Source organism: Tetrao urogallus, assembly GCF_951394365.1.
Source record: "Tetrao urogallus genome assembly, chromosome: 9".
Lineage (NCBI taxonomy): Eukaryota > Metazoa > Chordata > Aves > Galliformes > Phasianidae > Tetrao > Tetrao urogallus.
In genome coordinates, this window is record NC_136822.1 from 752313 (window position 1) to 775242 (window position 22930).

Here is a 22930-nt window from a genome sequence, read left to right on the forward strand (position 1 = left end):
TCCCATCTCTGAGCAGCATCTGCTGTTCTGAATCATCTGGGCCCAAAGCCCTGCTCACCAGTGAGCTGCAGCCTGCCCTGCGGCCTGCACTGATGCCCGTCAGCATGAATCTGCCTAGCTGTAAGCACCTGTGGCCTCCTCACACGCAGCCTGCTGCCTTTCTACTCCTGCAGGAACTTCGTGTTGCTCTCTCAGCAGGGCTGCTCGCTGCTGGGCCCTGAGGTGAGCAAGGAAGGTATGCCTGTGGTGCTGGGATCCGCTGGGTTTCTGAAGATGCCAAGCAACAAAGGAGACTGAATTTTGAAAGGCAAGCTTCAGCACTTTCTGAAAACAAAGCCTCTTTAAGATGCCCGAAATTGATCACTCCAAATAACAAAACATACTTGAAAATATTAATCATCATCCTTGGGCTGGGCTGGGCTGCTGCCACGGTTCTGCTGCCTGAGTGCAATAGCTTTGTCTGGCTTCAGCCCTGGTATTGTTTCCTCTTCAGCTGACTGAACTGTGTCTGCAGAGACTGGAAGACATAAGGGATAAGCACATGAGCTGAAAAGGCTAGACTCAGGAGCCAGGCTTGCACTTGGTGTTAGTAAGGCTGTGGGTGAACTACATCACTAACCAGTGGGAGATGCAAACACCAGATCACCAGGCACAGAGGCTCTTGGTCAGGGAACTGAACCAAAAGTGCTGCAGTGACTGTACTGCTGGGAAGGGGAAGGGTGTGAGCTCTGCTAAGGGCCTCCCAGAACCTTACTTTCATCACTTAGGATAAAGAAAAAATACAGCCTAGCTGACAGCAACCCTCTGCCGTGCAGGAAACAAATAGTGATCGCAAGCAGGAGTGACAGCCAGCCCAGCATTGTGCTTTCTGAGTCTGAATAGAGCTGTTAAGCAGCATCTGAGGGACTTGAGCAATGATGATTAAAATAGATGCTATCTCCTGGCCCTAGCAGGATACAAAAAGTGTATTTTCGATGGCTAAATCCTGAAACAATTACAGCCTGTAGCACACTCAGGTTCTTTCTTATCTTTCTCATGGCCTGTTGGCAGTATCTGTTTTCTTAAATGACGTTGTAATGTTTAATGCTCCCGAGGAAAGCTGATGTTGGAGTTTGCATGTGTGTGGAAGTGAGGATCAAAATAAACCTTGCAGACATTGCTAAAACCGCCTAGGCTGGTAATTTAATACCCCAACCCTCAGGGAAGTAATATTCTCACTCCTCTTATGGGAAGATATTTTCTTCATTATGTCAAGAGTGCGGTGGGCTATGCATGCTGCAGCTTCGCCACCCAAAGCCCCCTCATGTATGCAGACTGGCATTCACATGGGAACTGCTGGGCTTGTTTCTGTTGGGGAATTGTTGCACGAATCAATGGCACGGGTGTGTGTGCCAAGGTGCGTTGCATGCGGATGGATTGCTGTGCTGATGCACTGACCAAATCGGTGGTGGATTTCCACGAGTGAACTGTTTTAGAGGACGAGGTGTTTTATTCTCATCCTTGTCCTGGAGCATCTTTTTCAGCCATTTTGCTGCACATCTCCAAGATGGATGTGGCATCTAAGTCTTTAACCAGCATCGCTCACTTCACCCAAAGCAGACGCTTGGTGGTCAGGTGCCAGCAGGCAGCCATTCACTTTGGGGGCTGCCCTGAGTCTGCCAGGACTGATGGCACCTCAGGTCACAGCTCAAAAGTGGGACATAGTGCCTTTGCATTGCCTTTTGTATGAAAATAAGTACAGTGTATGGCTATGAACCACTCAACTGTAAACCTCAGTGCAACACACACTTTCATCCACCCCATCCGCGGCCACCCCATTCAGTGTTTCTTTCCTGAGACTCTGAGAGCTTTCTTATAAGAAGTTTGTTCTCTTTTAGCAGGAAGCACTGCAGGAGTGCCCATTCTGCCTTACAGAGACAATAAATTCATAGCAATGCAGCTGATGGATTTTACTTCTTCCTAGTAAGCAGATGACCCCAGCATTGCAATCAGGTAATAGAAGTTACCAGTATGCCCTTGGCACGCTGCGTATTTATGAAATGAAGAAAAAGGACAGATGATGGCAGCAAAGTTGGAATGGGTGAAAGCAGAGGAAGAGGTGCAAGAGAAGGAAGGAAAGAAGAAGAAAGAGGCAAGGCTGACTGAATGCTGCAGGCTGTAACACAGAAATGTCCCAGAAGTAAGCTAAGGGGTGGTCTCTTGTGGCAAAGCCAGAAGGGACTCTGATCTTTGGGGTGCCTTCCTGCATGCTGTGAACCATGGGTTTGCTAGGCATTAAAGCCTTGCTAAAGCAAATCCTCCCTGCTGGCATCCATTCTCAGCCCCATGCAGCAGAGCAGGGAGAGAATTCCTGCTCGAAAGGAACCGGACCCACTGCCATGGGCAGATTGAGGGCTTGTTAGAAGGTGCTAGGGAAATGAATAATCTGAAGGGTATGGAGAGGGAGCCAGGGCTGACAGCACAGGGATCAGACAGGCTGGCGATCTTATGACTTAGTCTTTGGTTTGCTTTGTGGAAAAGAGACACATTGAAAACTGAGTGTCAGGGAGTGATAAGGCTTTGAGATTATTTTCCTGCCCTGAAGCTGTTGTTTTGTTTTTGGTTGTTTTTTGTTTTTTTTTACTATTTTTGCTTTCACGTGAAATCTTGGTAGTTTTGAACTGCCTGAGGAGGTATATGATAACTTGTTCTTGTGAGCCTTGCATCACTTTATTGAACTATCATGTTTCAGGCTGAGAAAATAATCTAAAATCCATCTAGAAAGCCCTGTCTTTTGGCAGGCGAAAATATGAAATCAAAGTACATCCTGGACTTGTGGCAGAAACTCATCTTTCCCAGTTTCTTATATTACAGGGGCTGTAGCTAGGAACAAGTTAGCTGTTTGACACAGGGAATGCCAAGTCCATCTTGGCAGCAGTGTTCGTAGGGCATCTCACTTGCAGCACACTGCGCTTCTGAAACGTGGCACTTTGCTCACGCTCCGGGCATCAGGGCAAATCGCTGTGCAGCAGCTGTGATTAAAACCACAGAGCAAAAGGCTCTCCCTTTGTTCTTGCAAACTCTCTCTGCTGTTCAGAAAAGGGTTGATTGACATGAAGGCTCTTTCCCGTTTGACTAGCCTGCTCTTGAACGCGCCAGTGGGTCGCAAAAGAGTTAAGAAGCTCTGGGGGCCCAGTCCATCTACCTTTGAGGAGTTGTGCCGTCAACTTAAATGGGAGGAGCTAGAGGTTTCAGGTGGGCAACAGCCTGGAGTTGTAGCGAGTGCTTTGCATCATAGTGAAAAGGCACGGGGTTTTTAATAGCAGCTTCTCTGTAAGTTGATCTGATTCATTCCCAGTTGTTCCCCATGTCAGGTGCTGCCTTGAAAATCAGTAGCTCTGAGTCTCAGCTAGTGGAAGGCAGCTAACAATGTGGGTTGTGTGGTTTGTGCACCCTGAGTCACGCCTCTCTGGGGCAGCTGCAGAGCTGAGGAAACAGGGGAGCAGCTGGTTGTTGGTGGGAGCTCACGCTGGATGGTCTGCCCCATGTCCTCACAAGCCAGGCGATGGCAACACACACTGAGAGGGCTTTAGGAAGTCCCAGGCATGGGCTTACAGAGCTGAGGAGCTCACACATGTTCATGTCCCAGCGCTGGGGCAGGGAGGCACAGCTCTGGAGGGGAAGGGTACTCCCTAGCTGGGGGCACCCACTGCCCTGTGGCTGCTCAAGTGGGGCCAGATGATGCACATCACAAACAGGAACGGGAGGTTTGTGTTCTGCTGATGACTGGGGTTTGAACTAGATCAAAAATAGTGTGTGAAGTAATGTGTGAATAGTGCGTGAATTAATGAAGGCTTTTTCAGCTGTCACAAGCAATGAGGATGCAATGAAAGGTGCAGATCTTACTGCACTCTTTATTTCTAATGCTGGATCTGCTGTCTGCATTCTCAGCCCAGGTGTGGGAGTGTCCCTTATGGTCTGCCTGTGCCTGGCACTCTAGCCAGGAGATGGACAGGTCATAACATCGTGGGAAATGGAGGATGAGAGTCCTCGGAGACCACGTGTCTCAGCAAATGCAGAGCTGCTCAGCAGAGAATATTTAGAGCTGTTTGCCCAGCCTGATTCTGAGCATCCCCAGTGACAGCATCAGTTTCCGTGAGATTTCCACATGGATTTTCTCCCTCCCAGGTTTGCCATGGCTCACCTTGGCTGGCATTCAAGCTGTGTGACCACATGTGGTAGGAGAGGAGCAGTCCCTTAGCGGCACCCTGGGGAAGCCTGAAGGCTGGAACATGACTTGCTTACTGACAGCAAACCAAGAGGATTGCTATGTTTACTTACGTGGGTGCTCAGAGAAGCAAATCCTGCCTGATTTGCTCTCCAGTCAGTGAAGGCCATAGAGTTTGCTGCTGGGAGGCAGGCAATCTGCACACAAGCAGGAGTGCTCTGCAGAGGACAGCCTGCTGATCTCAATGCCTTTGCTTCTCTGCAGACATTTGGTTTTGTAGCTCTGGAATAAGGCTGGGGAAGGAATGCTGCAGGGTAGTGCTGAGAAACATACTGACTGCAGGGTGGCTGTATTGTCATTTCCTGGTTGGAGTGGGATTACACTTCTCCTGAGATCTTGCAAAAAGAGAAGGTGCCTTTGAATTACACTCATGAATTGCAGTAGGGGCCAGACGGGTGAATGTGTGGAGATGGTGTACTGCAGCTTTAAGAGTGCCAAAAACATTTCCCATTGGCTTAACTGAATGTGTGGACTTCATAAACCTGCTTTCAGGTTTATTGGTGATGGTACTGTGGTGTGATGCACAAGAATGTGGTCATACAAGAACAGTGCATATCAGAGAGCTCAGAAAGCATGGGATTAGAAGGAGTGCTTGTGGCTTTTGCTGGGATCCTGCATTTAGAGCTCCTTAAGTTCCTGGGACCTGATGCAGAAGATACACAGATTTTCCCAAATGGGAATAATGCGCCTACTTGGATAGGCAATGTCAGAGAATTCAATCCATGTTTTAAAAGTGGTTTCTTCTACTCATAGAGTCTTCTAATTCATAAAGTCTTTCAAGGTAGCTGCAGAATATTGAAAGCTTGCGTTCTGGGGAAGAGGGGTAAAGAAAAGAAAATGGTACAGTCTGCATTCTAACTGAATCTGCCATTTCTTAATGACACTCAGGTGAAAAAGACCCAGGAACCAAAATGTCAAGAATGGGTCCCTTCCAGGTTATAAATGCCTGAAATTGCAGAGCTCTCCTTTCACCCCTCCTTACGCATTTAGCTGAGTACTGAATGAACGACAGTTTCTATGAGATATTCCTAACCATAACTGTGCTCTGTGGAGACATTGCAGCACTGCCATCAGCTGTTCTCTGCGGATGTGCTGTGTCAGGTAATGGCTGCAGCAGGAGCTGCAACCCAGTCCTCTGAAGCCGAGACCTGGCTGGCAGTCCTGTAAATGATTGAAGGCACATGAGTAATCTTACTGAGTTCATTTATCTCTTAATTCCTAACTGCCACCTCAAATACTGAACTCTTAGGAGGCAGAGCCCAGAGCTGCTTGGAAAAAACCATAAGTATTTTTCTGACATTCCCAGGCATGCAAAGAGCAGTCAGTATCGCTGTGCAGGTGAAAATATTGTGAAAGGCTCTATTTAATATTGTCCCGCCAGGTATTGCTCCTTTCCCTTCATCACACTTCTTCATGCTTGTGTGCATGCCAGTGGGAGCCCTGCTGGGAGCTGGGTGCGTGGGGAGCAGCAGGGGTAGTGCAGGGTTTGGGGGGAGAGCAGGAAGAAATCTCTGATAAACCTGGAAAATGGTATTTCAGAGAAAGACAGAAAGATATGTATGTTAACAGCTCTATCCCATCAAGTATACACTAGGTAAAAACTAGATGAATAGGCATGTTTACTCTGAGGGTAAAGGCGCCTTAACGCATAGCAGTCGACTCCATGGATACGAACACCAATGTGTCTGATGGAAATTGAGTTCTGACTGTGGGAGTCATAACTTCAAACTCTTAAGACTTCTGTAGCTGAACATCCCAGCTAAATTTACATTTTGGTCCCATTATCCACAGAGAGACAGAAAGACAGAAACCAGCCACCAAAAAGCACCTAGAAGTGTTCTTCTCTTCTTTTTTTTTTTATGACTACTGCTACAGCCTCAGAAATGGGGGGGAAACAGCGGCTGAGGGAACTGGGATGGGTCAGTCTGGGGAAGAGGAGACTCAGGGGAGACCTTACTGCTCCCTACAACTTCTCTACAAAAGAAGGAAAGGAGGTTGTGGCGAGGTGGGGGTTGGCCTCTGCTCCCATGTAATAGAGATAGGACAAGAGCGAATGGCCTTCAATTGCAGCAGGGGAGGTTCAGATTGAATATTAGGAAAAAAATTTCTCTTGAAAGAGCGGTCAGTGCTGGAATGGGCTGCCCAGGGTCACTGCCCCTGGAGGTGTTCAAGAAATGTGTAGATGAGGTACTAAGGGATGTGGGTCAGTGGTGAAGTCCTGATAGGTGGATGGTCGGACTGGATGGTCTTAGAGGTCTTTTCCAACCTTGGTGATTCTGTGATTTCCAAATGGTTAAGGAAAACAAAAATCCTTACTCTGGAATTTCTACTGCCAAATTTCATATGGACTAATTTCTTGCAGCTGAGCTGCAAACCTCTCTGAAAATAGGGATTTACAGTGGAAACGCTGACTAACTGTAGCTGTGCAGTACCACGAATCATGATGCTATAATTATGCCTCGTGATTTACCAGGACCTGGTTTCTGCACTGCTTGTGAGCCTGTGCTGTTTGCTGGTTTGGGGAGCGAGTTTTTTTTGACTGTGGTCTGCTTCCTTTTGTTCCTATGTTGTTGGCAGATACTTTCTGAAAAGCATTTCTCTGAAGGGAGCCAGGCAGACAGCTATGATTAAGTATGAAATGATTGGGTGAGCTGTTTGTCAAGGTTATAAATAGGATACCACACAAACCCAGCACTAATCTTGCTGAAAGACAGATACTGGCAACATTTCTTAGTCATCTGTTCCTGGCGCTCAGGGGAGAACAACTACACTTCCATTAAGTTTTCAAATAGGAGTCGCCCAAAATAAATTTCTCTGGTAAGATTTTGGATGAGCCACGTTGAGATCAAGCAGGGTGTTGGGATTGCAGTGCTGAGCCCGTTTCACCGCAGTCCCTTGTTACTGCACGGAGTGGCAGGGGATGATGTGGCTGTTGCAGAACGCTGCTCACAACATGGCAGTGGGGCCAGAACTGAGCCCTCGGCTCTCAGTAGCCCTGCCATGAGCCATGGGGATGGATGAGGAGCTCCTTGGGGATATCCGCTGTGTCTTGGCAGCTGGGAGGATCGGAGGCATAAAAGGGAGAGCGATGGCACAAGCTTCACCTGTGCAGGCATGGAAGGCAGCATGTAGAATCCCTTCTTCTGCAGATCTCTTGCACATAGCGACCAGAGGCTTCTGCAGGTTCCAGACTCATTCTTCTAAGTTCTGCATCAACTGTGTGATTTTTGTCCAGCCAGAAGTCTGCAACTGATGTTCCCATGAGATGACCCTGTAGCTCGCGTTTCCTGTCACAGTGGCTTAAATTGTAGGAAAGGCCTCTGCTGTTTTGCTGCCCATCAGAACTTCCAGAACACGAAGCAATGCCTGAGGGGAAACTGAGCATTTCTGGACCTGACAAAGCTTTGAGATGCAACATGAAAAAGCCCACGGCAACCAGAATTGCCCCTGCAACCCTGCGCCTTCCTACATCCTCACCGATACGTAAAGCAAAGATAAGCACTCCTCTTTTATGACATAAACCTACAGCTGCAAAGGAAAACTCAGATTTTCACAGAGATCTGAAAAGGATAATTTTGAATTTGTGTGGTTCAGACAATTCGTTACATGCACCTTTTAATTAAAAAGACACATATTTATGGAATTCAAGATTGACTGTCATTAAACCTAATTTCTCTAGGTTTTGGGCATAGGCATTTTGTTTTTGCAAATTCATTCAAGCTAAATTAGGTTTAGATCTAATAGTTTCATTTGTTTAATAACTATTTGAAGGCAAGTTTTTTTGCACACTAGGGAGTCATTTTCATTCCTACCAGCAGACAGAGCAGTTGGGGTTTTTAATTTGTCCCTTTTCAGCGGGCAGATCTGTGCTTTTAGCAGACAGCGGTGTGTGCTGGGAGCACTGTGCCCATGGATGGCCGCAGCCTCCCTGCAGGGCAGAGCATGCTGCCCACGGCGTGGTGGGAGGGAGGCAGCACTGGGCAGCCTGCCCCAGGTGTGCCGTCCTCCTCTGCGGGTGTATCCCCTCACTGCGTCCCATGGAGGTGTCAGGGCCAAGAAACAGGGCTGCATCACAGGAGCTCAGCACTTAGCACGGGTCTGAAACCCAGCGAGTTTCTTGCCAGTGTCTTCACACCAGCATCTACTGCTCACGCTGCTCAGTTGGGGCTAGAGGGACTCGTTCTCTGGATGCTAACTGGCATGAAAGAGGAATCCAGGTTTTCCTCTTCTTTCCACTGAAATAACAGGGACTGGCCACGAGCACTCCCTACTCTTGAGCAACATCCCTGAAGCCGTGCTGAAGCTCTCCTGCTCCTTATCCCAAAGTGCACTGTCACCATTTTCCTTCAGCAGTGGGACTGGAGGACCCTTACCCAAACTCTTTCTCAAGTTCCTGTCCTGGATTATAAGGCCTGAAAGCTGTCGCTGCTGGGTTTGGGTTTTTTTTTGGTTACTCGGGAATAAGCCAAAAGCTATCATCTCTTAAAGAACCGCATCTTTAATTTTAGTTTAGTGCCTTTTAGATTACTCTCCTGTACTGCTTCCTCCTGCAGCAAACTGGGGGAAAAGCTAGCAGAACATTTTCTGGGAGGAAATTGAAAAACATTGGTTAATGAATTGCTTTGCCTCTTATGTTCTAACATATCTACGTTGTTACGAATGAAACTGCATCTGATAAGAGCAATAGGTTTCCAGTTTGATCTTATTTTAGTTTGCAGCTGAGGATAAAAAGACTCTTTGTTCCCAGAAGAAAAAAAATAATAAAGCGGAACATCTGGCAAGAAGCTGATGTGCTCAGGACTGCTCTGAAAGAGGTTGTCAGTGATGGATTATGACAAACAACTTCAGTTCGTCCCCACAAGCGTTATGTGAAGAGACAGGATAATTCTTCCCTTGTCTGAGATTCTTTTAAAGGGTTTCCTGCTTTTGAGAGAAAGGGAAAGAGTGCAACAGTTGGCTCCCTGTGCATTCCTCCCTGATCCCTGCAACTGTTCTGATCTGAACTGAAAGCTTCTTTCAAGACTGATTTATGTGGAGAGTGCTAATTGCAGACCCTGTGGTGGCTCCCCGATGAAGCCTCTCGGGGTGGATCAGTTCCCTCCTGCAGCAGGGCTGCTCCTTGCCAGCTCCAGAGCTCCGGGAGTGCCGGGTTGCGGTGCTCCGTCAGTGCAGCGATGCGGAGGTCCTCATTGTGGTACATGGGGATTTGGCCCTGGAGCCAAATTCTTTCATTCCTCTCTCCAACCACCAAAAAAGATATTTTCTACTGCAAATTATAAGGCCTTTCCTACTTTGTCCTTAAACACAGGCTTGGATCACTGCACCCTGCACTGATTTGTGCTGCGTGTGCATGGCTGCGAGTCAGATGGAGAGCCAGCCCGTGGCGAAGGGCACATCCAGGCCCTGAGTGAGAAACCAGGAGCAGTTGTTTCATTCAGAGTGACGCTCCCCAGCCCCAGAGGGGCAGTGAGTGGGTAAACTGCTTTCGTGCAGAGCTTTTCAGTAAGAATCAAGTCTTTTGTCAGCATTTGTGACATTTTCTCTGTTCCCTTCCTTTGGGCAGTTTGCCACAGAAACATGTGCTGATGACATTAGGATTCTCAAACTGTCATTTCTGAAGGCGTATATTATTAAGTGCTCTGTACTTAATATTTTTCCAGGACATGAAGGTGGCTCTTTCTCCTCTGTTAATTAACTTTTTTTTGCCCATGTTTGCCTGCCTTATAAATTCTTCTGACATCAGGATCTGGGATTAAACAAATTGATACCACACTTCCAGTGTGTGAGCATGACACTAAGCTGACAGCTTGGAGTCTGAAGAATTTAAACGCATGAACAGAGCGGATAGGAGGAAATTCCCACCCAGTCTTACCCATGCCATCCCCTCTCTCCCTGAAAGCCACACTGCTGGACTGAGCGGCCTCAAGACAGAGCGGGCCTCTGCCTGCCTGGGGTCCTTTGCTCTGAGGATGCCAGCTGTGGTATTTCTCAGAAGTACCTGCATCTCTTCACCGGGTCGGAGCTTCATTGTAATGCAGTTATGGAGCAGCGCTGACCTGGTACGGAGCCAACTCCCCACAGCAGCCAGATTGAGTTGTCTTATTTGGTTAACAGTGTTTTGATAGTTTATTAAATCTTGGTAGGAGTTGAAAGGTAAAGAGTGGAATGAGCAAATCTTATGGATTATCTGTCCTTGTGTTTTCAGTTGTTGGGTATAATCCTGGCCGGAATGATGGGCTGTGCAAACAGGCATTCATGTTTTGCTGTTATGTTGTCTTAAGGCTGTTTTTATTGCTGATGTTTTCTTTGTCTGGCACAAAAACATGAGTTCATCTCAAGTAGCACAGGCTGTGTGATCAACCATTGGATGGTAAAACATTCTGAAAGTGGTTCATACTTGTCCACTGCTATTTCTCAGAGCAGGTGGAAAACGGCTCAGTGCCTTTTGATCAAATTTGGAAGGCTTGCTATACAACACTTCATATTTGGGCCTGCATGACTCCACTGACATTACGTACAAAGTGAAGCCAAACAGACCAATACTCTTAGCACACAACCAGAAAATAGATCTCCCATTTTGGCCACAGCTAACTGCACAGCGAGGAGACGGGCTGTACTGCGCCGAGCTGACACCAGCCTTTGCAAAGCAGGAGACTTCCTGAGTTGTGCTCCCCTTAACAGAGCAGTGTGGCTTTCAGCTCAGTCTGATGCTGGCAGCTGCTGTGAGAGCAGCTGCTCCCTGTCCACCTTACAGAGATGCGTGGGTTCAGAGGTGTTGGGAAGAAGCCTGGCAGCTAATGTTTCTCAGCACATCTGGAATGAGAAGTACATGAGGAGCTTGTGCTAGGAGGATCAGCCGCAAGGCTGTGTCTCCTAGTCACATGTTTCTGGGTTCCCCCTTTTCCTCTGCAAATTATGTGCCACAAGACTGGGTTTCAAAGGTACCATGGTGGGTTTCATGGTACCAGTGTGAAAGGCTGTGCTGTCAGTGACACCAGCATGCTCCAAATCAATCTGGGGATCGTATTTTCTTCAAAAACACGTATTTGAAGAGAGGTGAGGACAGGAGCACCTGAAGCAGGACAAGCAGGGAGGCACAAGGAAGGGATTTGCTTTCATTGCACTGCCTGTTTGTTAGGTGCCTAGCAAGGCCAGCAGGAGAGAAGTGAAGCTCACCAGGTGTTCCTGTGTTCTCTGGCTGCACCAGCCCCAGGGCTGTGCCCTGCCTTCCTCAGGCTGTGTGCAGGAGGGCTCTTAGCAGCGTGGGATTTCAGCAAGCCCTGCTGTCTGCGACCTGACCCCAAGGAGCCCCTGAGAATGGGCTTTGGGCTGCGGGTGCTGAGGGCCAGAATGGAGCAGTAGGGGTGGATTTGGGTCTAGGAGCGTGAGAGGAATTTCTGGAGCAGTTTGGAGAATGGGTGGGATGAGCATTACAAATAAGAGGGAAGACTCATGGTGGACTTATCGCAGCCAGGAATAAATTATTCCTCCCAGAATTTATTTTTGTAATAATCTGCATTCAGATACTCTTAACACATCCAAATAACCCCCAACCTTCTGCAAAAATTGTGATAAATTCAATCTCCTGCATCATGTGAGCACTATTTCCATGGCTAAAGGAGCTGAGAGCTCTCGGCGTTGCCTTGAGACCCCCATGCCTGCCGTTCTTCCTGCAGGGCAGCCTGCCTGGGGCTGAGCCCCACTGAGTCAGTGTTGTGTGTGGCAGGGCTCTTCGTGGGGGCTCTGGCACAAGTGGTGAAGTGATTTGATAGTTGGCACTCTCAAACAGTCATGAACTTGATAGCCAAAGCGTTCTGCTAGCACTGCCAGCTGAGAGGGTATCTGAAGGACAATCAAAGCCTGTAGCCAGGCAGTGTGATATTTTCTTGTCCTCAGCCTCCTGCCTATTCCTTTCTACTCCACTCCAGGGTTGCTCATTGTAAGTGAGGAATTTGGTGTTGTTTTCATGGATGCTCTGCTCCGTCTTTGTTTGAAGGAGACTGTGAAGTCCATCCCAGCCTGGTTTGGCAGCCCACTCTTCGTGAGACGTTTACTGAACCACACATTTTTGGTTGCTAAAGGTTTGGGCAAACAGGTAGCTCTGCAAGGAGGAAGCTGGGCATCCCAAAGTACTTCTTCTTGTACTTAGGCAGCCATGTCTTAAATGTGGAGCACGTAAAGCAGAGCAAAGCTGGTATGAGCTGAGGCATCCACTGCAAGCTGGGTGCCTCTGTGCCATGCTGTGTAGCGGTGGGCCATGATTGGAAGGCTGGAGCCATGAGAGAAGTCTGGGTTTTAAGTTACAGGCACTCATGCCCTGACTAAGTTGGTCTGAGTATATATGGAGTATATCTATTATCTTCAAGATTTCAGCCAGCCTCTGTCTGCTGCCAGTTTGGCTTCTGCTGTGTTCTTTTGCTTTCTGCAAAGCTTTTCCCAACCTGGGAGCAAATGGTGAGCAGCGTGTCAGCTGCAGACAGCAGGAAATTTCTCTGATGCAGCAGTAGAGAGGAAGAGTGCACTGTATCTTGCAGATTTACTGCTTGCAGAACATCTCAGCTCTCCATAGATACCTGCAGATAATCTCCAGCCAAGTGAACCCAGAGGTATTTATAGTGCACTGTCAGCAATGACATAATGTTGAGTTAGCAAACAAATGAACTTTGAAATACAGAGAAAACAAAAATACAGTCTAGAGTATGTTTATTTTGAAATCAATTTAAAGAAACACTGAAATAATGATGGGTAGGGTGGGTCAGGTTAAAAAGTGAAGCAAGAGAAGCATTCTAGCAGAGCTGTAAGACTTTTTTGTACACTCCAACTTAGGCATACAAAGACAAATGAGGAAAACTTAGTTTCCCACTGAGATAAAATGCTGTGGTGCTGAGTACCCTACAAATACCTCCTGTAGAAAGCTAATGTAAATGTTGTATCAAAAGGAATTAAGGCTGCTCTGAATTCAGGCATTTAAAAAAAAAATCTCAGTTTGATTCCCTAAGTTGTGTAAAATTAAGCAATTTTAGCTACGAGTTTGCCTTTTCCCTTTCTGTCTTTCCCCCCGCTTTCTCTGCTCTCCGCTGGCTGCAGGCTGTGAGCTGCACTGTTAGCAGAGCGCTGCTGGACCGCTGCCACTGCTGGAACACACCCGGCGCTGCAGGCTGGGGTGGGAGCAGGGAGGATTTTGTCTGCTCATGTCACACTGTAATCATGTCACGCTGTAATTAGCGCACCTCAGAATCTTGCTGCTCCGCCTTGCTGATGGGCAGCTGAGGTGCAGCACAGAGCCCATCCTCCTGGGCGCCTGCCTCCTTCCCCAGGGCAGGCATGGTTCTGCCCAGGCTGCAGCCCCCAGTGTCAGCCCCAGGCTGCAGGCCTGCCCCAGGCTGCTAGCCTCCTGCTTTCCTCCCTTTGTCTCTGGAGCCCGCTGTTTGCTCCCTGCGGTTCTGGGCTTGGTGGCACAGTTCTGACTGGGGCTCCGTTTAGGTGCTTCATGCTCCTGCTGGGGTTCGCTGCAGCCTGGAGAAGACGGGCAGGAAGCCATTGCTGAGGCTGGGTGCAACGGTCAGGAGAAGGGGCTCTCAGGAGGGCCATTCCCACCGCCTGGCCTTGGTTTGCCAAACTTTAAGGGGTTGTTGGTGGCTGAGGCTGAGCCTTCCAGCCTTGGTGCTGCCAGCCAGCAAGCCTGGCAGTGCCTGTCCCTAACAGGGATCGTTTCATCCTTGGGACGGTAATGGGAGTGTGGGAGAATGTTTGCAGCAGTAAAACAACAGTGAATAAAATGTTGATTCTGCTCAGAAATGCTGTGGAAGCAGAAATCAGGCAGAAGAGACTGGGCAAGAAGATATTAATTTGCTGTGACATGAAACAAAGCTGCACCTTGTAAAAAAATTCCAGCTGTCTGGAAGGAAATGCACAAGAGGAAGGCTTAGCCCAGCAGCACACGCTGCTGCTGTTGGCCTCTTGGCTCCTACGTGAGGCTGCTCGACCCATGCGGAGCTGCAGCAGTGGCACTGGGCCTGCAGCCACTGAGACCCGCAGGCAGTGCAGCCCAGCAGCGGCTCTGGGCACACTGTGGGGCTGCTCTCCCTCACAGCTGGGCAGCGTCAGGTCCTGTCCTGCTCCCATTCCTCCACAACCTCAGTGTTCCTGAGCAGTCTCACCTCACCTGCTTGCAGGTGGTTCCAGAGCTGTCTGCCAGCAGGGAACCCAGTGCCAGCCAATGCAAGCTTCTGAATGGCTTCTGCCTCAAATGCATCAGCTACGGAGCTCTCCTGTCAGAATGACTTCTGGGCTGCTAGTTGTGTGGGATTGGCAAGGGGAGGACACATGCCCAATTTTAAAGACCCTTTAACCTGAGGCATGCATTTGCTAAGGGCTCTGGGCTGGAAATAACTCAAGACTTCAGTGGGAAGCTCTGGGGCTGTGCAGGTTCAGCTGTTGATGCGCCTAAGGTAAAACATGATTTTAAGTATTTGTCTAAGCTGAGAGATTGAGACAGCAGTCCTATAAAACTGCCAGCAAAATCACTGGCAGTCCCAATAAATTTTTGTTCTTTGCAATTGGTTTATCTCAATTTAAGTTATAATGTAAAAAGTTTTTTTATATTCTTTGAAAGAAATAACCACGATGCTTGATTTTGTTCAAATGAACACTTGTTGCTGGGCAAGGAGAAGTGTGAGGTGTGTTTTCAGGTGGGTGTCTCTTTGTTTCTGAGGACTGTCAAAAGCTTCTGCAGTTGTTCTCAAAATGTTGCTGAGTCTGCATGTGCAAATGGTTGCTTCTCCAGAATAAAGAGATTGAGGAGGGTCAGAAGGAACTTCTGAAGAATATTTCAATTTAACATCCGTGTCGCTTTACCTTTCCTGTCCTTCCTTAAGTTTTATAGTTCTTTATAGTTACATAGTTATTTAGCTCCTTATACCCTTATAAAGGATATATTCAATCAATGCTTGTCATAACAATTCTTTCTGGGGGGTGGTTGTGTTTCTTTCTGGAAGATAAGATTTTTCATTGTAAAAAGAGTAAATGGGCAAATTTCAAAATGTGTGGAGGATAATTGGCCACCCAGATTCCACCAGTTTTCAGCACACCTCTGTATTTTGAAAACTTCTCCCTAGTCTTATCTCTCTGGTTCTAGAAATCCCTTCTCATGATAGGGATAGGACTTGAGGGGTTATTCCTTGTGGTTTTGGGGTTTTGTTTTTTGGCAAAGTAGTTTCACACTGCTGTCCTAAGAGATGTGTGAAGTCTAATGAGGACAATTAGTGTGTCATTTCATGAAAGGCTTTCATGTCTTCTGGGCTCTGTCTAAGGCAGACAGGGCAGGACGTACTTGTATTTCTTATTTCCTTCCCGGTGCGTGGATTTTATTGCCTTCACTTTTCTTTCCATCACAGTTCAGAATGAGAAAACCTCTACCTGCATTCAGACCAGCTGCTAAACTAACGTAGGATAACTGCAGTTAGCAAGCAGATGCATAATGCAGGCCAGGTTATCAGGGAGTCGGAATGTTTTTATTCTGAGGTCACCTGGGGTGAAATCCTTCCCTTTCCAGAGCTGGCCACTCAGCTGTGCCTTCTCTCACTTTAGGGGAGCACCTGCGAATCTGTCCACAAGGCTACACCTGCTGCACCAGCGAGATGGAGGAGAACTTTGCAAACAAAAGCCGAAGTGAATTTGAAGCCATGATGAAAGAGGCCGGCCGCTCTGTGCAGACGATCCTAACGGCGCAGTACAGAAGCTTTGACAGTAAGTAAAACTGCTCTGTTCACCTCCTGCTCACGTCCCAGGCACTGCAGTATTCATGTTCAATATGAATTTCCTCTGCATCTTGTTCAATAGTTTGTCCAAAGCGTTGACCTTCAATAGCAATTATACCTCAGGCTGTGTTTTCGAAAGAACCGGTCATTTTGAGAACTCCGTTTCCGTGAGGCCATTGCAGGAGGCTGGCAGGCACTTGTGCCATCAAATTGTGTCCTTTGGCACAGATGCAGCATTTACAAGCATAACGTAATCAGGTCTTACCACAACAGCATAACGTTGGAGAGACTGATGTAAGACTTGGCATGGGAAGCTGCAGACTACGGTAAAGGTGGCTGGATAGTCTCAGTAGATGTGGAGGGTCTAAGGAGGCTTGGATTTTTCTTATTTTCTCCATGTAAATTGCAGCTGAAGAGTTCAGCTCCTGTTAGATGTTTATACCTTTAAGTTTTGCACGAACGTATGAAAATGGTATATGGGAGCAAAGAACTTAGAGGCCATTGCACTTAAGTAGTGGTAGGCAGGCACACTCTCCAGAGCACAGCACCCCCTGTAGTGTTCCAAGGAGTGGCAAAGGATGGCTCTCTTACTTTTATTGTTCCTTGAAGAATACGTGCTGTAGTGCACAGAAAGCCTCAAGGCCTTGAAGGCCACTGGAAATGAATGGTTTATTAGCAAAATTGAGATGACCTATGATTCAGAGACTGTATCCATTATCAGATTTTGAAGAAGGTCAGGCATTTAAAATCACGGTCCTCCTAACTTTATCAGCAGTCATCATGTGGAGTTACCAGGAAAAGAATAGGAGTTGGAGAAAGAAGCTATAATAGCCAGAAAGGTGGAACTGGAAATTTCAAACAGCACATAATAGATCTAAAGAAATAAACCTGACCTTCAGGGAGCTGATAACCAAGATTAAGTGCTTTTGCACTGAATAGAAAGAAAAGGCAGTGTGTCTCTGCAAACTGCACTGTAGCTGTGTGGCCGGGGTTGACCACGGCAAAGACATTCTTTTAAAGCTCAAAATTAATTGATTTTCACCTGCCTTAAAAAGTGATAGCCAAGATTTTCAAAAGAGCCTGCCATGATGGCTGCTCAGGCTGTCAGCTGAATGGGAGCCCTGCTGAGCACATTTGCCCCTCCAGCCTCTCGCAGAGGTTAATGCAGAAAATCCACCAGCCTCAGCGTCCTCTCCCTTTTCTGCCTCTTGTGAATTTTGGCTGGGTCATCTGGTCTTTATTTTTGCCACAAATACTCAAAAGAACAGGCTTCTACCTGTGTCATGAAAGAGAGTGTAAGTCTTGATGGAAAGCTTTGAGGGTTATGTTACCTAGTGAAAGACACTGAAGTGTGATGCTTTGGTGGATCAATAGTAATAACAGCAATAAGAAAATGGTATGCAAAAAAAAGCATCTCAGAGAGGGATGCCTATGTTGAATGCCAATTAGAGCTGTGAGAGCTTTCCTTATTCATAGTATTTTAGAAAAACAGAGATTAATTCTTGTGCATAGCCAAGTGTGTTGTTCTTGTTTCTGTTTTTTTTAAAGCACCAAACAACGTAAGTGTTCAATAAGCAAAGCATTGCTGTAACAGACCATAATGCACAGATCATTAGTGTTTTGCAGTGGATATAACCTCACTTGAGCCCTCAAGGCCAGGAAGATGTTTCTTGCTCCCATAATACCTTTTTCAGTTTGATTAACTTTGCTTGCAATCAATATAGAGCTTATGATTTATGCAAGACACCATTTTTTAAAAAGCATTCATCATGCTGTGTCTTTGTTTCAAGCATGAGTTTACCTGTACGCGGTTTTTTGTTTTGTTTTCTTCAGCTGCTGGATAGCTGGTTTAAAATTAAGGTAGTTCTGCTGATGGGTCAATGAAATCACAGCAACTGCTGCAGCAATGTAGTAGAAACCACGTATTTTCCAACTGATGTTAACCTTACACTTAACGGAGGCGTTTTGCAGGTAGTGCTGCATGAAGCTGTAGGGAATTTATTTTAATGTTCAGCTCATGAGTTCTTGTCTTTCTAGACTAGAAGCAGACTTTCTAGGCACTGGACGCTTGGTTTTGTTGCATTTCCCTGTCAGCAGCTTCTGTGGCCAAGTGATTAAAGCAGAGACCTTTCATTGCCTTTGTTTTTGATTTATTCCTAAATCTGATGATGATGTGATTCTCACAGTGCTTTTGTGTTGCACTCTAGAAAGGGTTTTTCCTTTCCACTTTCCCCATGTCTGTGTTTGGCCTTTTAGGAGAGAGTGAACCTTGTGAGATTGCAGAGGTGTCGATGCATGGCTTGCCTTTGTGTTCTCAGTTTGGCCCCTGGATGGGGATGTCCACCCCTCCCTGTACTATTTGCATCCCAGAAGTCTAATTATTTATATATTCTTTGCTAGCAGGTGTGGCACACTGAACTGTAGGCCTGGAGCTATCTTCTTCAGATTCACCAGAGCAGATCTTACTTTTGTAATCTCACTGCTGATCATGGCAATAGTCTCTACTTGCAAATTGCCCTGAAGCTCCAGCTAACGAAATATCAAGTCTACAGCAATATGCTTCTGAAGTAGTGTTCTCTGTGCTGGTATTCAGCACTTGACTTCAGAAGATAATGCGTCCTGCAGGTGGGGATCTGCAAAGCTCCAGGTTAGCAGCAGGCCTCTTTTCGGATTGCACAATTATCATCTGTAGTTTGGGCTGCTTTTGGGACAGCCACTTTGTGTCTGAGAGTGAGGTCTCCTTTATCTCATACAAGGTACTTTTAGGAAATTGTGCCCGTGAAATGCAGATGATAGGTATAGACATGCATGTAAAACAGATCTGTGGTTTGACTGCTCTCCCTCCATAGCAGAGGAGATGCCTGCTGGGATGCCCTTCCCCCAGGATCTGCCAGAGCTAAATTTAAAGTTGAACAGCCTACAGTTTTGCTTGCCTGCTTACCGGAGCGTTGTTTTGCTTTAGTTTGGTTAGCAGGATCTGGAGCATCCAATTTGAGCTCTGCGTACAGTCGTTGGCTTGCTGTTAAACTTTTAGTTGAAAGCACTGCTTTGCTCCACAGCCAATTGTTTTCAATTTAATAAGAAGAAAAAGATAAAAAACCACAGATCTGAAGTGTTGAAGGGATGTGCTTTCTGTGAGCAAGTGCTAGGGCAATCATGGAGGTCTGAGCAGGGCACTTCATTGGCAGGGCGAGGTGCATGGCTGCTCTGTTGGTGCTGATGTCCTGGGGCTCAGCAGGGGGCTGCAGTTGGGTTTGGGGCAGAGTTTGGGAAATGTTTCATAGCCCTTTCAGTCTCAATATTGGAAACTTTCAGAATGTGATATTATAAAGCAAGATACTTGGATAAGCAGCTTTGCTCTGGCAGGGATTTCAGGAGGCAGCTGAGAGCTGCACCGGGCCCCCTCTGCTGGCTGCAAAGACAGAGCTCACCTCTCCAGTGCCATCATATCTTGTGCTGGGCCCTGAGCGAGTTACAAACATCCAGAGGGTTTGGGGGAACTTCCATAGGAAAATGAGCTTTTTTCCTGGGACACAGGAGCTGCAGGCTGCAGGAAACAGGGTTGTGTCTCTGCCCCCTGTGAGGGCTCTCTTGTTGGGATGTAGTCCTTGCCTGTCTCTGTCCTCTCCATTTTTCCCCACTTAAGTCACTTTTTAATTATATTGTGATACTGTGCCAATCTTTTCTTCTTCCTCGTTGAGGTATGTGTAGCACTCCCTGTGTGACTGCTGACCTTTAGCTGTGAGCCAGGAAATCTCGCCTTTCAGAGCTGCTTCATATTTTTAGGAGATATCAACAAGCTGAACCAAAAATTTCTGCTTTCCTTCTGCATTGCGCAGTCTAAAAGCTGTTCATCATAAATTCTGGGATTTTTAAGCTGTAGCGATCAGTCATGAATTAAAATGTATGAATTTTATATGCAGGTGCCCATTGGAAAGCTGGTATCACATAGAAACTTCCATCGTTTTGAAGATTGGTAGCTGGAAATCCCCTATATTGAAGCGCAGGCTGTGCAGCTAATTAACATGGCTTGAGAGTTACTTTTTGATGGTTACATTCTTCCTCTGAAAATAAATCATTGTTTTAAATGTTACATGGTAGGGAGCATCCTAGAGGCTGTTATGTGCTGGTGGCTAAAATCCTAGAGATTTCTGAAGGCTTCTTTTTTAAAATTCAGCTAAATGTGTCTTTGACAGAGTTTGTAAGGTACATTCATTTATCAGTGCTGGGAATGCTTGAGGGTAGTGGCTGGGAGGATGTGCAGCTGACTCCTGCTGCTGGCTGCTAAAGCGGCACTGCAGAATCCAGGCTGGAATCTGAATGTGGGGGATGTTTTACTCACTCAATGAGAAACAAACCTTGCCAGCCCAAAATTGTAAAGGCATCCAGATTTGATGGCTCGCACACCAAAAGATCCAAGAGATGCAGGACTGCTCTGTGCAGGAAATGGGTGACAGTCAATCTAAGCAGTGCACAGCTGGACCACAGGGACCCACGGTGCTTGCATCAGGTAACTCCAGGGAGTGTTTTCTGCACCTCCGTCGCTGCCTGGCATGGCATTTGTCACCCAATGGAGCCACCCATGTCCCCCTCACCCCTGACAGCAGCACCGGCTGCTCCCTGGAGCCACAACTGGGACTCAAATCCATTTCTTTTGACCTGTAAGCCCCAAATTAGCCAGATTGCTCTTTTTGCGGTACTTTCCCCATGCCAGGGCCTCGCCTTTGTGGTTTGTGTGTGTGGGCTCAGCTGTGCAGGACAGCCAATGCCCACGTCCCCAGCGGACAGGAGGTGGCTGGGCATCCCCATGGGCAGCATCTCAGCAATATTTGCTGACGTGCCAGCAATCATCCCAAACATGGGCTTCACATCAGCCTGCTGTTATCCTCGTGGCTGAACATCTGAGCCAGCAGCCAGTCCTCACCTCTGCTGTGTACGTGCTCACCACTGAATTTTGCTGACAGCCTGGGGTGCAGGGTTTGCTAAAGCTGCCCAGCTCACAGCACAGGTAGCTGTTCCGTTCCCACTGCTGCACGGTGCTTGGGCAACGTCAGTCTGCAGAAGCTCAGTTCTCCCCAGCTCTCCCTGCAGGATTTACTGAAAGTACTTGGAAAAGGGGCTACACAAGGTGATCCTTTTGGCTCCATTGAACTTCCAGGCCTCGGGGCTGGTTTGGGGAGGAGGTAGAAAGTGAAGAGAATATTCCTTGACCTGGAAATAAAAAAGCGGGGTCCCTAGGTGGGTCAAAGATGGAGGAATGGATAGAGAGGGTTCCCTTGGCTGCCTCCCTAGGAGGAAGGCAGCAGGTGCCCACGTTTACCTCCTCCTTTGTTTCCATCAAGGAGCCGCCTTAAGAAAGCCCTAGCAGGAGGCAGGACGGTGGTAGTCCTGCCATCATGCCTACAGAAGGAGGATGCTTTCATGTGTGGTGCTGAGCCTCCCATTGCTATTTATGGTTTGCTGGAATGGGGCGCGGTGTCTATCGAGGCACATTCCTGGGCTCGGTGAGATTAATCCTGACAGCTCAGTGCCTTGGGGAGGCGAACACTTAGGCTCACCTGTAGCAGCTCCAGCACCTGGGCTTTTCTCTCCCCTTACAGCCACTTCACATCTAATCTGCAAGGCTCCATTGCGTGCTGCAGGGCATACTGCAATGTGCGTGCAGCACTTTGCTTAACAGATGGCACAGGCACAGTATTCTCCTTTAAAACAGGATAAGAACAACGCGAGCCAGTGGTGCTGGCTGGGACAGGAGCGCAGCACTGGGCTGCCTGCTGCAGTGATGTGCACACCACAAAGTGAAGAGCTGTTTTTGTCCCTGCACGAGTCAGAGAGTAGAAAAGGTAGATCAGGCATCTCAGCTTCAACAGCGGTCACCGTATTTTGTCGCACTCCAGAGAAAGCTGCCGCTGCACTGAAAACAGGGAAATGCACATCCCTGGGGGGACATGAAAGAAAGCACCTGCTCTTCCAAGATACAGGACGACACAGATGTACTTTGTGAGAAATTAGCAGGTAGAATTCCAGAAAAATCGTCGGCGGAGTTTCTTTTACCATTGATGAACCAATGCACAAATCTATCTGAAAAGCTCTGATTTCACCCAGCGAGAAGTCAGTCAGCCAAGCATTTATGGCAGGTGCTGGCTGGGGCCTTCGCAATCAGCCAGTGTCCTGCAGGGGCTGGAGGCGGCCAGGGGGGAGGTGGGTGCTGAGGGTGATTCCCCACAGCTTGGCGTGATGCACTTCTCTGTTGCTGGTACTGTGGGAGCACCGGGGGCTGCAGATGCAAGGTGCTGTCCCAGCTTACACAGCAGCACACACAATAAGCTTGAAACTACAATACTGAAATATGTGGCATGTCCTGACACAGGAGGTTGTGCTATTTTGAGTGCTTCGAGATATCTGTTCTCATCTGAGTTGATAGAAGTACTTTGTTCTCTCTTAACCAGAAATGCTTGCAGCAAATTGTTGATTCTGCTTTACTAGTTACTGACACATGGATACAGCAAAGAAGCTTCTTGTTTCTGTAAGGCTCAACACAAGGGCCAATGACTTTGCTTAAAGAAAAGTCAGATTTAGGTGAGTGGACTGTGGAGAATGTGCATCGTGCAATAGGTTTGCACCAGAGATGGGAACAGAGCCTGGGCCCCATGACTTCTGTTAAGGTTCTGGAGTACCAGCAGTCCTTCTAGTCCATTTGCCGTTATCCTCTTCTTGTAAGAGAGCAAAACACATCTAGTCATCCCAGCTCTTACAGGGGTTCCTCATATTTCCATGTGTTTGTTCTCAGTGCCTTCACTCTAAGAAGAAACAGGCACTGGCTCTGGAGGCTCCTTTGGTCATTGGTGGGAGGTGCAAGGCCCCTTCCAAAGCGGAGGCAGTGATCAAAACCCTGCGGGAAGTC

At 47.5% G+C, this 22930-nt stretch overlaps 1 protein-coding gene across 1 annotated transcript in view; it reads left to right on the plus strand.

The window, feature by feature from the left end:
* Positions 1-22930, plus strand: part of GPC1 (glypican 1) — a gene marked incomplete at both ends in the record, with an annotated part of 157659 nt that overhangs the window by 65214 nt on the left and 69515 nt on the right. Inside the window, one exon of the mRNA XM_079539678.1 lies at positions 15857-16015. Coding sequence (XP_079395804.1) covers positions 15857-16015 — 159 coding nt within the window. The remainder of the gene's footprint in view (positions 1-15856; positions 16016-22930) is intronic.